This window comes from Podarcis tiliguerta, assembly GCF_965153285.1.
Source record: "Podarcis tiliguerta genome assembly, chromosome: 1".
Taxonomy (NCBI): Eukaryota; Metazoa; Chordata; class Lepidosauria; order Squamata; family Lacertidae; genus Podarcis; species Podarcis tiliguerta.
Genome location: NC_139534.1, coordinates 13,982,563 through 13,996,875, shown reverse-complemented (window position 1 = coordinate 13,996,875; position 14,313 = coordinate 13,982,563). Strand labels below are relative to the sequence as shown.

At 43.5% G+C, this 14,313-nt stretch overlaps 1 protein-coding gene across 7 annotated transcripts in view; it reads right to left on the bottom strand.

Annotated features, from left to right (window-relative positions):
• ANKRD44 (ankyrin repeat domain 44) overlaps positions 1–5,593 on the bottom strand; it is a 158,686-nt gene extending 153,093 nt beyond the window's left edge. For 6 of the 7 annotated variants that reach the window (XM_083406979.1, XM_083406984.1, XM_083406976.1 and 3 more), the window contains exon 1: positions 5,302–5,541. In XM_083406979.1, coding sequence (XP_083263105.1) covers positions 5,302–5,328 — 27 coding nt within the window. In that variant the 5' untranslated portion in view covers positions 5,329–5,541. Of the gene's footprint in view, positions 1–5,301 lie in introns of all 7 variants that reach the window. The other variant, XM_083406986.1, reaches the window with a different exon arrangement.
• Positions 5,594–14,313: the final 8,720 nt, after the last annotated feature.

Genomic DNA, 14,313 nt, shown 5'->3' with positions numbered 1-14,313 from the left:
TGCTGTTGAGCTGTATATGTGATAAAGGGAAGCCACACCGGGGGGGGGGGGGAGCAGACCTCCTTTACTTGTCCCCGTGCCAGTTCAAGTTTGTTGGTTAACTTTTCTAATAGGGTGATTTCCCATACATTTTTGTACCAGTGGTGTATGTTCACTCCTGATAGGTTTTTCCAGTGTCTAGTTATGATGCTTCTAGCTTCTGAGAGTACATGACTTAATCAGTTCCTCGTTGTGTAAATGTGCGTTGTTGTCCTAATAGGGCTAATTCTGGAATTGCTTCTGTTACAGTGGAACCTCGTGTTATGGATGGGACTCCGGAACGGATCCCGTAACACGGAACTGATGCAAGCCGAAGCACCACATCTGCGCGCTGCGAGATTTAGCGCTTCTGCACATGTGTGAGCGGCAAAACCTGGAAGTAACCCATTCCAGTACTTCCAGGTTGCCGTGGGATGCAACACGAAAACACGTAACCTAAAGAGGACGCAACATGAGGTGTGACTGCACTTGTTTTCTTATTTTGCAGATTTCCTGCAGCACTGATATGCAAACGGATTTCCCCCATGCCAATTCTATATCAAAATTTGTATGTGTCTATTATGTGTCTAATTATGCTGATGAAGTACTGACGGGGCATGCACACAAGTATCTGTTTGTACATCTTGCTTTTTAAACAATTTCCCTGCACAGGAAGTGTGCATAAGTACACAGTCAGGAAACGGTTAATCTGCTTCTGCAGTTTTCTGCTTTGGGGCAAATATGAAGGATCAAATGAATATCTATCTATCTATCTATCTATCTATCGTTATATTCTTGGCACACGCTTGCTGGCACGCTGGAAAAGAAATGACAGCAATTGTAAATTCTCAGCGCACACTTTTCAGATTGCTGCGCAATAAATCTGGTGTAGACTTTTTTTAAAAAAAATGGTTTGCCTGTGCAGCTTTGTGCCTTTGTGCAAAACTGAGGAATCAAAAGAAAAATATTATTCAGGTTCAGGAGCACACAGGAAACAGTTAAAAGCACAGCTGGAAAAGAAATGGAAGCACTGCAGAATGAACAACTATCTGGCTTTTAGAAGACATCTGAAGTTGTCCATTTCCTTGACATCTGATGGAAGAGCGTTCCACAGGGAGGGTGCCACTACCAATAAGGCCCTCTGCCCAGTTCCCTACGAACCGCCAGAAGGCCCTTGGAGCTGGAGCTCAGTGCCTGGGCTGAACGATGGAGACACTCTTTAGGGAGCGGATTGCAACCCAATTTTCCCCAAATTATCATATTATTCCCATTATCAGGTAGACCCAAATTTACACAGGGATAGCATAAAGATTGATATTGAAGGTAACATCATGTGGGCTGCACAAATTTGAACAGGAACACAAACAGCTGCAAAAACACTGTAAAATCCAATGCGGACAAGCCCAGTGTCGATAATGGCCAATAATTAATTTCTGTTGTGGTGCAGTCTTAATGGAGATAGAGCTACAGGGGCTCTCAACGAGAGCACCTGCATTTCCTCACTGTTCTGGGAACTGTAGTTATGCGGCAGCTAGACTGGTGACTGGCAGCGGCCACCAAGACCATATAACACCGGTCTTGAAAGACCTACGCTGGCTCCCAGTACGTTTCCGAGCACAATTCAAAGTGTTGGTGCTGACCTTGAAAGCCCTAAATGGCCTCAGTCCAGCATACCTGAAGGAGCATCTCCACCCCCATCGTTCTGCCTGAGGTCCAGCGCTGAGGGCCTCCCTCGCTACGAGAAGCCAAGTTACAGGGAACCAGGCAGAGGGCCTTCTCGGTAGTGGCACCCGCCCTGTGGAACGCCCTCCCACCAGATGTCAAAGAGAAAAATAACTACCAAACTTTTAGAAGACATCTGAAGGCAGCCCTGTTTAGGGAAGCTTTTAATGTTTGATAGGTTATTGTATTTTAGTGTTCTGTTGGAAGCCGCCCAGAGTGGCTGGGGAAACCCAGCCAGATGGGCAGGGTATAAATTATTATTATTATTATTATTACTATTAGGAAACTGTAACTATATGAAGATTCTCCTAACAAGCTTTCACAAACTACAATATTCTTTAGCAAACTTCCAGGATCCTTTGGGGGAAGCCAGGACTGTCAAAATGGTACGAGAGGGTTTTAAATGCATGGTGTGGACCACACGACGGGCCTCCTGGCTGTCTTCATAGCTTCCATTTCCAACAAGGTAAAAAGGTGGGGAAATGATAATCCAAGCAGGAAGCTACCAGTCGGCTGACAGGAGAAGGGGCAGAGGGTTTGCCCTACAACATAGGCCTCTTAAAGCAAAAGCAAAGCCAGTTTCTTTCTATCACGAAGTGTGTCAGAAGCAAATTTCATTTCCTCTCTTCTGCGCCCCCCCCCCCCCCAGGTTTAGTAAAGGTTTAAAACCTTTAGAGCCATAATTCCCCAGAGGACTGCACTGAAGACATGATTTCAGGCTAAGACTTTAAGCGCTGCTGAAACGCCGCACTTTATCAGCCGGAGCACAGACACCTCCAATATTAACTTGCAGCCGGGATGTTCAATTTGCAGAGCCTACCTGGCTCTTCTGATTTATGAGGCTCTGTGCTACCCTGCAGCGCACACAGAAAGTCTCTTGGTGTGAAACAATTTTGCCATTAGTGAGAAGAGTCAAATATGAAGACAAGGCAGCATCAAGGGGCATGTGCCACAGAGAGCGCTATAAACATTGCTTACTGCACAATTACAAACGCACATCTGGCTATTAGAAGACAACGCAGTCTACTTTCAATATCTGCCTTTATTTTATGAGATCGAAAGGACACTTTCCATTCCAAACTTTCCACGCATGGCAGAAGCAGCAAAACAACGGATTTCAGCAGGCAATATATTTTTAAAAAGCACGAAATTGAGAAAGGTGCATCACAGTGGTCTTAACTAAGAAGAACTTGATAATCCGTTTAAGAAGGAGTGGGGGATTTCGGCTGATATCCATGCTACCGATTATAAACAGACCAAGTTAAACCAAAATTAGCAGATTAAACCAGGCAAGCTTGCAACAGTTGGTACAGTCAGTAGATAAATGAGGCCACTATATATATAAGAGCCACAATCTCCCATTTTAATGCTTTGTGCTATTAATGGTAAGAGATTTGCAGCGGAATCCCACACACGCCTACTCAGAAGCAAGACCCATTCAATTCAATGGGTAGGTCAACAGAGAATTGAAGCCTCGGTAAGAAAAAAAGTGAGCTATGGAAGTGCCGGTTCAGTCAAGATATGCAGCGAAGGAGTAAGCAATAAAATACATATGCCTTCTGAAGTGCTATTCACATCCAAAAATAGCTACAAAAACAAATATTGTTTGCACAGTCAACAACAGAACTTTAAAAGACACCAGGAACACTTATAATGCGGTTTTCGTATCAAATTACAGCATTCATCCTACTCTGCAAATTTAAAAGGGTAATTTGCAATCTTAGAAATAATTGTAAAGTGGCACACAATACTCTCAAGAGGAATCTGACCGCAAGGTGCCAGCGTAATAATTAAAAGTAGACATATCTGCATTGTGGAACATACAGCGAAAGCAGATGAAGTTCCCCATTCCATAATGTAGCGCGTCAATTTAATAAGGAGACCTATCTCTGACTAATTTAATAAGGAGCACCTATCTCTGACTAACTCACTGCTTATACATTGTGATAAGCAATTTAATAGGCCTTCATGCTACTGTAGGTAAAAGGTAAAGGTAAAGGAACCCCTGACCACTAGGTCCAGTCGTGACCGACTCTGGGGTTGTGGCGCTCATCTCGCTTTATTGGCCAAGGGAGCCGGCGTACAGCTTCCGGGTCATGTGGCCAGCATGACTAAGCCGCTTCTGGCGAACCAGAGCAGCGCACGGAAATGCCGTTTACCTTCCCGCCAGAGCGGTACCTATTTATCTACTTGCACTTTGACGTGCTTTCGAACTGCTAGGTTGGCAGGAGCTACTGTAGGTATCCCACACCAAATCCTGCTGCTCAATTTTTCATTCTTCTTTTTACAGGGAAATAAAGGAGCAAGGCTGTTGATCATGTTGTGATAACACTTTTCTACGAGTCGGAAAGCATCAAGCACCCTCTAAAAACACAAATATGAATACAGTTTTATCCCCCTTTGTTTTTAAGTGAAGGGGAGGGTTTTTCCAACGCCACTAAAACCCAGTAGTCCCAAACTTGGGGATTAAATGGATCCAACAGTTCCCTGGATTGGTTAAACAAACAGCCTATTAGAGGCTCCCCTTTGGAGTTCTCGCTGATAAAAGGCTGCATAAATATTTGAGCTTCTCCAGCGACTGGGGACTGGCCCTGATTGAGCAGCCAATTAACAGCCCTGAATGCAGCCAGCTGTAAAGTGTCACGTTTTAAAAAGGGGGGAACAATGAGGGAGGATTAGAGACCTCGGGCGAAGCCAGTCATGCCAAAGGCTGGCTTGACGGGGCGCTGCAACTGACAGCATCAGTCTCTCTCTCCCCTTGTCGCGCGTTTAAACCCTGACATCCGCACCGCCACCTCCCTGCGCAGGTAAATCGTGGAGCAGGAGGAGGAGGAAGAGGGACCAGGAGGAAAATGTGGCGGAATCTCACGTCCAGGGGGGGGCAACAAATGCCCCCGCGCCGCAAAGCAGGACAAAAGGCCTCGATGGCTGGGCGATGCGATTCCAAACAGCCATCTCTCCTCCTCCGAAAAGAAGGGCAACAAAAGCCACAAGCCACAAACGCACGGATGTCGTGAGATTTCCCCTCCACGCAATAACTAAACCTCCGAGTGTTTTGACAACTGCTCGTTTCCCCCAAGACAATGAGAAACTTGACTGTGTGTGTGTTTGCTTCGGAGCAAAAAAACAAACCCCAACCATGTCGCTTCTGCAAAAGGGCCTTTTGAAAATCATAATCCAGAGCCGCCACCCCCGGCCCTCCTTCTCTCTCTCTCTCTGGGTTTACATTAGACAGAAACATGCCGCTTCTGCAAAAGGGGGAAAGGCCTCTGCAAAACAACAACAATGCAAAACAACAATGCAAAAGGGCGCTTGCAAGGAATGAAATGCTCGCAGAGGGGGCGGGCAGGGCTGGCGTTCAGTTAAATGGAAGGAGGGGGATCCATGACCCCCCCTCCCCTCTTTTCCCCTGCGACTTCTCCTCTCCGGCTCTCGACAGCAACGGAGGGCAGCCGATCCCCCGCTTGCTGCTTGCTCCTTGGCTGCGGCCGGGCTCAGCCGGATCCCCTCCCCGCCACAGCCTCCCATTGTAGCTTCGTCTCCCTTCGCCTCTCCTCCTACCTGGTCGGCGAGCTTGAGCACTGCCATTCTCTCCCTCCGGGCGCATGCAGATCCGCTGGGTCGGGGGGGGGTCCAGAAACGGGAGACGCGAGAGCCGGGGCTGCTGTTGCTCCGGTTGCCGCTTGTTAGATCAGGAGCAGAAAAGGCTGCTGGTCTTGCAAGCCCAGCCTGCTCGGATGCAGGAAGTGCTGGGTGCACAAAACCCGGCGAGCCGCGGGCGCGCACCGGGGCGCGCAAGGCCACCCCCTGCAGGCCAGAGCCGCGAAAAGCACCTCTGGCCGCTTGCACCCTTGCCTCGCCGCTTTCCCTTTCGTTTCCGGAAATCTGCTGCCGCCTGCTGCTCCCGTTCTCTATCCTTTGTTCCTCTCTCAGCTTCCCCCCCCCAACCCCGAAGTCTGCCCTTTGCATTTTCCATCTCCACTGCTAAAGCTCCTTCAGTCAGCTATAGGTATCTCACACATGCAAAAGAATAATATAATATAATATAATATAATATAATATTATAATATAATATAATATAATATAATATATAAAGCCTATATATAGGGCTTTAAAAAATTGTTTGGGGGTCAATTTTGGCTCATGAAAATCACCATTTTATAGTCCAAACCGGGGAAAATAAATATAGTAAATGGACAAAAGTACAAAGATGCACAAAATGTTTAGGGGTGTGCGTACCCCTGCGTATCCCCCCAGAAAAAAAACGCTGCCTCTATCCATCCATCCATCCATCTGTATATATATTGCATATACTGTAAGCTCAACAATGTGGGTTTCTTTATTTTTAGGCACTGCAGCTTACAGCTCAGTCTTAATCATGTCGATTCTGAGATCTGAGCTTGATATCAGAATCCAGTGGTGAACTTTGGTAATCTTCGGTAATATATCACCCTAAGCAAGCCCAAAATTTGGCACCCTCAAATGGATCTTCTTAACTATGGATCTTCTCGATTTTGCACCCCTTCAGATTGGTGCCGTTTGGGGGCAGGGGGAGGTCCACACACTGCCCTAAATCTGGTGCTAAAGATTTGTAAATTGTAGAGTTGGAAGGGACCACAAGTGTCATCTAGTTCAACCCCCAATGCAGGAATCATTCAGGTTTGAATGCACCACCCTGACATTGAGGAGTCTCTTGCTGTACCGACTGAGCTATCCCAGGTCAGTGGATCTAAAGGCTGCAATAGGGTAATTCCTATTTTATTGGTTTGCATCTGCAGAATTAATACTAAGAATGGTTAGTAATCCGGTGCACACTTACTTGGAAGTAAGTCCACTTGAACTGTTTTGTCATTCTTCATTAAATACAACAAGCCAATGCCCCATTTCACTCATGTACTTCCCTGGGGGGGGGTCCATAAATATTCACCCCCTGAAGAATATGGGTGAAGCAGCCTAGCTGGTAGCTTATAGGCAGAGCCTGGTGCCAGGAACCCTTTATTAAATCAGAATTCCAAGCCAAAAAATAATAATTGTGGTCTTTTCTTTGGGGGGGGGGGATTAATTAAATAAAAAACCTAGCCTGTTGCCACAGGGGCAGGTTGATTATATTCCTGGTTTCAGCTCAAGGGGAGGTTAAAAGCACTGTGTAAAATGTTAGGATATTTCCGTTCCACCTTAAAAGGGAGCAAGATGTTTGTGTCACGGCCTGCGTATTTCCTGTTTCACAGGATGTTTATGTTGTGTTTTTGCTTTCGTTTCTCTCTCTCTCTGCTGGAACACTGAAGCAGGCAGTCATGTTTTTCTTTGTTCTGATCAACGCAGAAATAAACTTGTAAATAATGCTCTCCTGAGTGCATCTTTCACTGTGCATTATCTGCTGATAGAGCGTGCATCGGTTCTGGAATGTGGCAAGCTATTTCTGGAGCTCGTGTCGCTAATTGCTGATACTGCGTGTCTACGGGAGATCAATGGACGTCCGGAGACGACGTGGAGTCATGATGGACTTTGTCTCCCTGGCAGTATCCCAACATAAAATGTGCTGGATATGAAACACAGCAAACTCCCAAGATACATTTAAGGTTGCCAACGTGCTTGGTAGTTCTGCCGACCATCACTTCCTCTTAACTCCGGACTAGACGCTCCAAAGTTTGCAATGGAGCTACTACACACCAGGATATGATTTGTGTACCTTGATTTATGTACAAGCAGTTTTCACACCAAAGATCCCATTGACTTATGGAGTTAAGCCATCAGAACTCCAGCTCCAAATGTAGTGAGGTTTACAGCACAATTCTAACCTTGTCTGCTCAGAAGTAAGTCCTACTGTATTCAGTGGGGCTTACTCCCCAGTAAGTGGAGTTAGGAGGAGGTATAAAAACTGGGAAGTTATTGGGTGATAAGCAGAGATCAGACTAGCGTCTTCCAACTTCCATTCCCATGGAGAAGTCAATGCCATGCATTTTTCTTTGGCAATAACTCATAGCCGAGTAAGATCTTAACAGTGACTGTGGAGGCCAATTCTGGATCCACACGTCCTTCCACAGTGGGAACATAGGTTTGCGGATGGGAGTTGATCACAGTGAGGGTTTGCCAAGCGTGCCTTCCTCTTAACACGTTTCTCCCTTTCGTCCTGAGTTCGAGTCTCTTCAAAGCCCATGGCACCTTTGGTAAAGGCTGTTCTCCAGTTGGAGTGCTTGCAGGCCAGTGTTTCCCAGTTGTCAGCATTTATAACACATTTTTTTAGATTTGCCTTGAGAGAGTCTTTAAACCTCTTTTGTCGATCACTGGCATTACGATTTCCATTTTTAGTTTCAGAGTGGAGTAGTTGCTTTGGTTTTTTATATATATAATTTTTATTCAGTTTACAAATGAAACAAATTAATACAATTCATACAATTTTTAAAACCATTCTCACTTTTGACTTCCCTCAACTTGGCTGGTACTCCTTCCCTTCTTAGTTTCCCGAACATTTCTTAATTCTCATCTAATTTGTAAATTAAATCTTATTTCACTCCAATTTTAATCTTTCATTTTTACAAAGCTTCATTAAAAGTTACAAGCGTTATTTGTTTTTCACTTAAATTATGCATATATTCTAAAAAAAAATCCCATTCTTCAGTAAATCTCTGATCTCGTCGATTTCTAATTCTTCCTGTCATTCTATCCAGTTCCGCAAAGTCCATCATCTTCATTCTCCATTCTTCCAGTGTTGGTAGTTCTTCTTGCTTCCATTTCTGGGCTATCAATATTCTCGCTGCTGTTACTGCGTACAAAAATAGTTTCTTATCTTTCTTATTTATCTCATTCCCTACAATACCAAGCAGAAATGCTTCTGGTTTCTTAACAAAAGTATATAGAGTGGAGTAGTTGCTTTGGAAGACGATGATCAGGCATCCACAAAACAACATGACCAGTCCAACAAAGTTGATGTTGAAGAATGGTGATCTTTGCTTCTTCCAGGCATTAGTTCGCCTGTCTTCCCAAGTGATGTGTAAAAATTTTGACAGGCTCACATGATGGCCTCCTTTCCAAAGCAGCTTCAACACAATTTCCATGATTCTTCAGGGTTTTGTTCCTGTTTGCCACCAGCGTTTATTTGTTTGTTAAGAACTTATATCCTGCCTTAAATATGGCCCTCACAAGATGGCTTGGTCCTTCGCTCTGGCTCCACCCAATTCAAAACTGCATACCGAAAAGCTTTAAAGAAAACTGAACCAAGTCAAGAGCCTCCACAATATTAAATACAAATAAAATCTTCAGCATATTTCACAGGAACAATAACCATTTTGCCACAGTGGTCTCTCGGGCGCCATGAAAAACAACAACATGGCGCCTGAAAAACAACAAAGTCTGTGGGAAATGAGTGACCGCTTTTGTTATGGCATAAGCTTTCGTAGGCCGGAGCTTCCTTCATATGTAGATATTAGTTTGTTGAGTTTTAAATAAGAAGACTTTACAAATAAATAAGCAATAGGAAACAATTGTTTTTGTTGTTTGTGCTATTCTTTTTAGTCTAACTGGAGACATGTGTCATCTTGAGATTGTTTTGAACCTAAGCTCTTGTGCTCCTGAGCTTAAAGACTTTGCGATCTGTAATTGAATAGGCAGGAAGTTGAGTCAACTATATATCCACCTGGTCTGATTCTTCACTTAGGGCCTGTGGAAACATACGCCTTTTTAAAAATAAACATACATAGTCTTTCAACTGTCACAGGTGCTTCATTTTTTCCCTTCACAGCATAGGCTACCAGGGTTCCCAGTCCATTTATTCCCTCATGTAGAGAATGCCTGGTAACTGTTTGTCCTCTGTGCATGCAATGTACATTTGGAGATCTTAAAGTTAAAGTTAAAAACAAATTTCAAAGATGGGACACCGCAGGAAATACAACCATAGCCACTTGTCTGCATCCACCTTTCCCCAGGTTTGGCCCAGCCTCATTCCCGGCCTGCGATCAGGAAACAGGAAAGTCCCTGGATCAAACCAACAATATGACAAATAAAAATAATAAAAATGTAGTTTCTAACCAACGTACATGTTTAAGCTGCAATCTCACACTTTATCTGGGAGCAAACAAAACTGAACTCAGTATAGCTTAACTTTTCAGTAGATAACACATGGGATTGCTTTGTTAATATTCAAAGCTAGGGTTGCCATATTTCAGAAAGGAAAAACCAGGACACCCCAAAAGTTGTTGAGCTTTCTTTTTTGAGCTGCTTTTTCTTTTCTTTTTTACAAAAACTCCAAACCCCCCCCCCCAAACGATTTTTGTATTGACTTGTCTAAGAACCAGGACAAAGTGCCACCTTTCAGACATCAAGTCCGCCTTTGAAATCCCGGTAATGTCTGGGAAAATCCGGACATATGGCAGTTTTATTCAAAGCACTATCTCAAGTTTCCTTCTGGAGATTCCACCTCTATTGCCTATTCCACACCTGTGGAATACTTTCCTTTTTCAACTAGCCTTTTTAAGTGGAGACTTTTATTCCTGTCTGCATCGGCATTGGATTTTGCTAGTTTTATCGATGAAATTGTATTATTTTTATTGTTTTGATTTTGGTATTGTTAACTACTTCAAAACGTTTAAGCAGACATAATTCATAAAATGAAATTACTGTATTTTTCCATGTATAAGACTATATTTCCCCCCAGATTTTTTAAGTTTAAAATTGGGGGTCGCCTTATACACGGAATGTTTAAAATATTTATTTAATTTTGGGCTCAAAAAATAGGAGTCGTCTTATACATGGGGGCATCTTATACACAGAAAAATATGGTAATTGATTTTGGAAAATCAGGAAACGTCAGCTTGGATGTCCAGCGCAAGACAATTTTGGAAAATCAGGAAACGTCAGCTTGGATGTCCAGCGCAAGACAATTTCCCATACAGAATGATTCCTAATTTGAAGCATTTGACATCAGGGTGAAGAAAGGTGAGGGCATTTTTATGTCCACCAGCAACATCTGGAAAGGTGAACAGTTGGATTCAATGTCTTAGGACCAGAAGTGGGGAGGGCAGAAAGAGCGGATAGTGGGGCAGGAGAGCTGAAAATAATGCCAATATATTTCATATCAGGCAACCAATGAGCCCCTTTGGTTTCAGATAGTACATGAGTAGATGTGTCTAAAAAGCTCGGGACACAAATATTCACGGCCCTCTAGAGGCTATGGTGGCTCATTTATCAGAAGTAATGTCTTTAGTATTAATTGTGAAAGCATATATTCAATTCTAGCCTATCTCTCTCTCTGTGTGTGTGTGTGTGTGTGTGTGTGTGAGAGAGAGAGAGAGAGAGAGAGAGAGAGAGAGAGAGAGAGAGAGAGAGAGAGAATATGCAAAAATCTGTGGATTTTTTGTAGATCAGCACAGGGTTTAATAATAGCAACAACAAAATACTTATTCTATGCTGCCCTGAAATGCAGTTTGGGATAACAAGGAGTGTTATCCCAAGCCCTGGTGCCCAAAACAAATTTCTGAGCTCTCATTATTTTTTGGCATTCTAGGTACATATCTTTTTGTACGTGCCTCCATTTGGCGGATCTCAGGGTTCAAATAAAAAAAACAAAAGTTGCTTCTACAAACCTGAAGTTTTCTCATTCCCTAAGTTAGATGACATTCAACAGACACTCTTTTAAGTGGCTGGGGGAAATTTAACTGAGATGAAGCTCCTGCACAGATCTTCAGACCACTCTGTTGAATAAGAATTCAAGCCCTGCGACCTCCAGTGATGAATTTCCCAATTACATCATGTGGAATATTTCACTTCATTTAGATAATCCCACACACTGTCCTCATCTCCCTGCTGGTCTCCCATTATCTTTTAATTTCTAAAACAAACTGCTGTTAGGGGGGAAATATAATACTATCACTATAAACGCAAAAAAGTGAAAAGAGCGCCAATACACCCCCCCATCCCATACAGCATTTTAGCTAAAGAAGGGAGTAAGTAACATGAGGCACAAAAGGAGCTTGATCCAGAACTAGGAATGTAAATGTTTTACAGATGCCTAATAAGGATGTTTCAAAGAAAGGAAATCAAAGTGCTTTCCTTCAGAGCGATTGTATCCCGAAGAGCAATATAGGAAGATATGTATTATTTCCGATACCTTAGCCTCTCTTTGCCCACCTAGTTAATATTTAATTTAAAATATAAAAAGCAAAATGTAAGAAATAGTAGACCAAGACCGGTGTTCAGTACAGTGGTGCCCCGCAAGACGAATGCCTCAGAAGACGAAAAACTCGCAAGACGAAGGAGTTTTTCGTTTTCTGAGTTGCTTCGCAAGACGGATTTCCCTATGGGCTTGCTTCGCAAGACGAAATGTCTTCCACCTTTTTTTTTAAAACTGCCAATGCATTCCTACGGGAAACCGTCAATACACATTGGTGCTTTGCAAGACAAAAAAACTCGTAGAACGAATTTCGTCTTGCGGGGCACCACTGTATTAAAATTTCCTGGTTCCAGCATTTATTGATATTATTAGGTTCATTACCTGCCTTTCCCCACAAGGTCCTAGGCTGTGGTCGTAATTTAAAATACAATAAAGCCATTAAGAAAGAAATTATTGTAAAAGAAATAAATTACAATCACAACTACTGTGGGTCCTAAAAATATGCTCTCAAGCACTAAAGATGTTACAGGACAGTGCAAAGATTGAAGAGAGATGCTAGGTTGGCAGGAGCAGGGACCAAGCAATGGGAGCTCACCCCGTCGCGGGGTTTCGAACCACCAACCTTCTGATCGGCAAACCCTAGGCTCTGTGGTTTAACCCACAGCGCCACCCGCGTCCCTATTAAGGAGAGGTAGCTCTCTGCAACCACTATCATGATGTTATGCGTATTCATCCAAATTCCAGGGTGCCAGATCATCCCCAAAATTCATTTAGTGTTATGATTAATCTGTGCCAATCACTAAAACCCCTGGATTTACTTTATGCCTACAACCCAGGCCAACTTGGCATAGCTGCTAAAATGGACTATTAAGCAGGGGACAAAGGCTGATGATGAACCATCAAAAGGTGAGATGGCCAGACAAGGTCAAATGGGCTCCTCCTCCAGCTGTGTGTGTTAGCGGGCAGGGAAAAGGTTTAGGGTTTCAGCTTGAACGTAGGCTGAAGGAAATCTGTGCAAGGTTTGAAAAGCAGGGGAGAAGGGAGGCCTACAGAGCTTCTGGTGGGCTGGCTAGAACAAAGAGACAGGCAACAAGACTAGTTCCTGCTGCTCCTAAGACAGGAGCCAAGAGTAATATTGAGATGTGAGAATGCTGGAAACCCCTCCACTGTCGACTCAGGTTGTATTTATGTATGTAAATAAACCATAGTTCAAAAATACAGTAAATGTCTCCGCTGTGCCCAATTTCCTAAGCAAACACAAACTCTGGGTAAGTGCCAAGACCCCTGGAATCTCACTTGTTCACAGCTATGGCACACTGAGTTGATATTTTAACAGAGATCTCAACCATGACATCAAGATCTCTTTCTGGGTTAGTCACTGCCTGGATCCAGTAAGATCCAGGATGCTGTGAACAAGTGTCTACTTGAACATTGGGCTTCTGCTACTTCTCCCTCCCATTTTGCAAGCGGCCACACCCACATTGGATAGCACCTCTATGCATTGAATCATGCCAGTGTAGACTAAAGGATAATTTGTTTTTATGCCTACAAATTGAAGTCCCTATTCACCTGGAACGGATTTTCCTACACTTATCTTTTGCTCTATCAAAAACAAAGGGCCTGTTCTTTCATAGTGTGTTTCATACACATTTATGCTGTTTACTACAAATCTTGCAAGCGGATGAAAACTATAAATAATCTAACCATAAATTTGCAGAACTCTACCTTGGCAAAAACTAGTACAGTGGTGTCTTGGTTCTCGAACGCCGCAAACCTGGAAATAACTGTTCCGGTTTGCGAACATTTTTCGGAAGCCGAACATCCGACACAGCTTCTGCTTGAGTGTAGGAAGCTCCTGCAGCCAATCGGAAGTTCGAGAACCAAGGTACCACTGAATTACCGTATTTTTCGCTCTATAAGACGCACCAGACCACAAGACGCACCTAGTTTTTGGAGGAGGAAAACAAGAAAAAAATATTCTGAATCTCAGAAGCCAGAACAGCAAGAGGGATCGCTGTGCAGTGAAAGCAACAATCCCTCTTGCTGTTCTGGCTTCTGGGATAGCTGCGCAGCCTGCATTCGCTCCATAAGACGCACACACATTTCCCCTTACTTTTTAGGAGGGAAAAAGTGAGTCTTATAGAGCAAAAAATACGGTAATTTGTTCTTTGCTTGGCAAACTACTGGCTTTTTCTCTTCATCAAAGTTTTCCACATAAGGATCAAGAGCCATCAACCAGTTAGTGAAAACAACCCTCTTTTGTATTCCTAGAACATCTCACCTCGGTTTCACGGAAAACAACAGAGCAGCACAATACAAGAATAAAAAGTTGCTGAGAATAAGGAATTTGGCGAGGGATTTGGAAAAAAGAATTGAGTGAGGGAAGCCAGAAACTCACTACCGCTCAGCAAGTACAAAATCTGTAGATTTTATCGGCCACACAGCAAGCACAGGATGAAGACGCCACA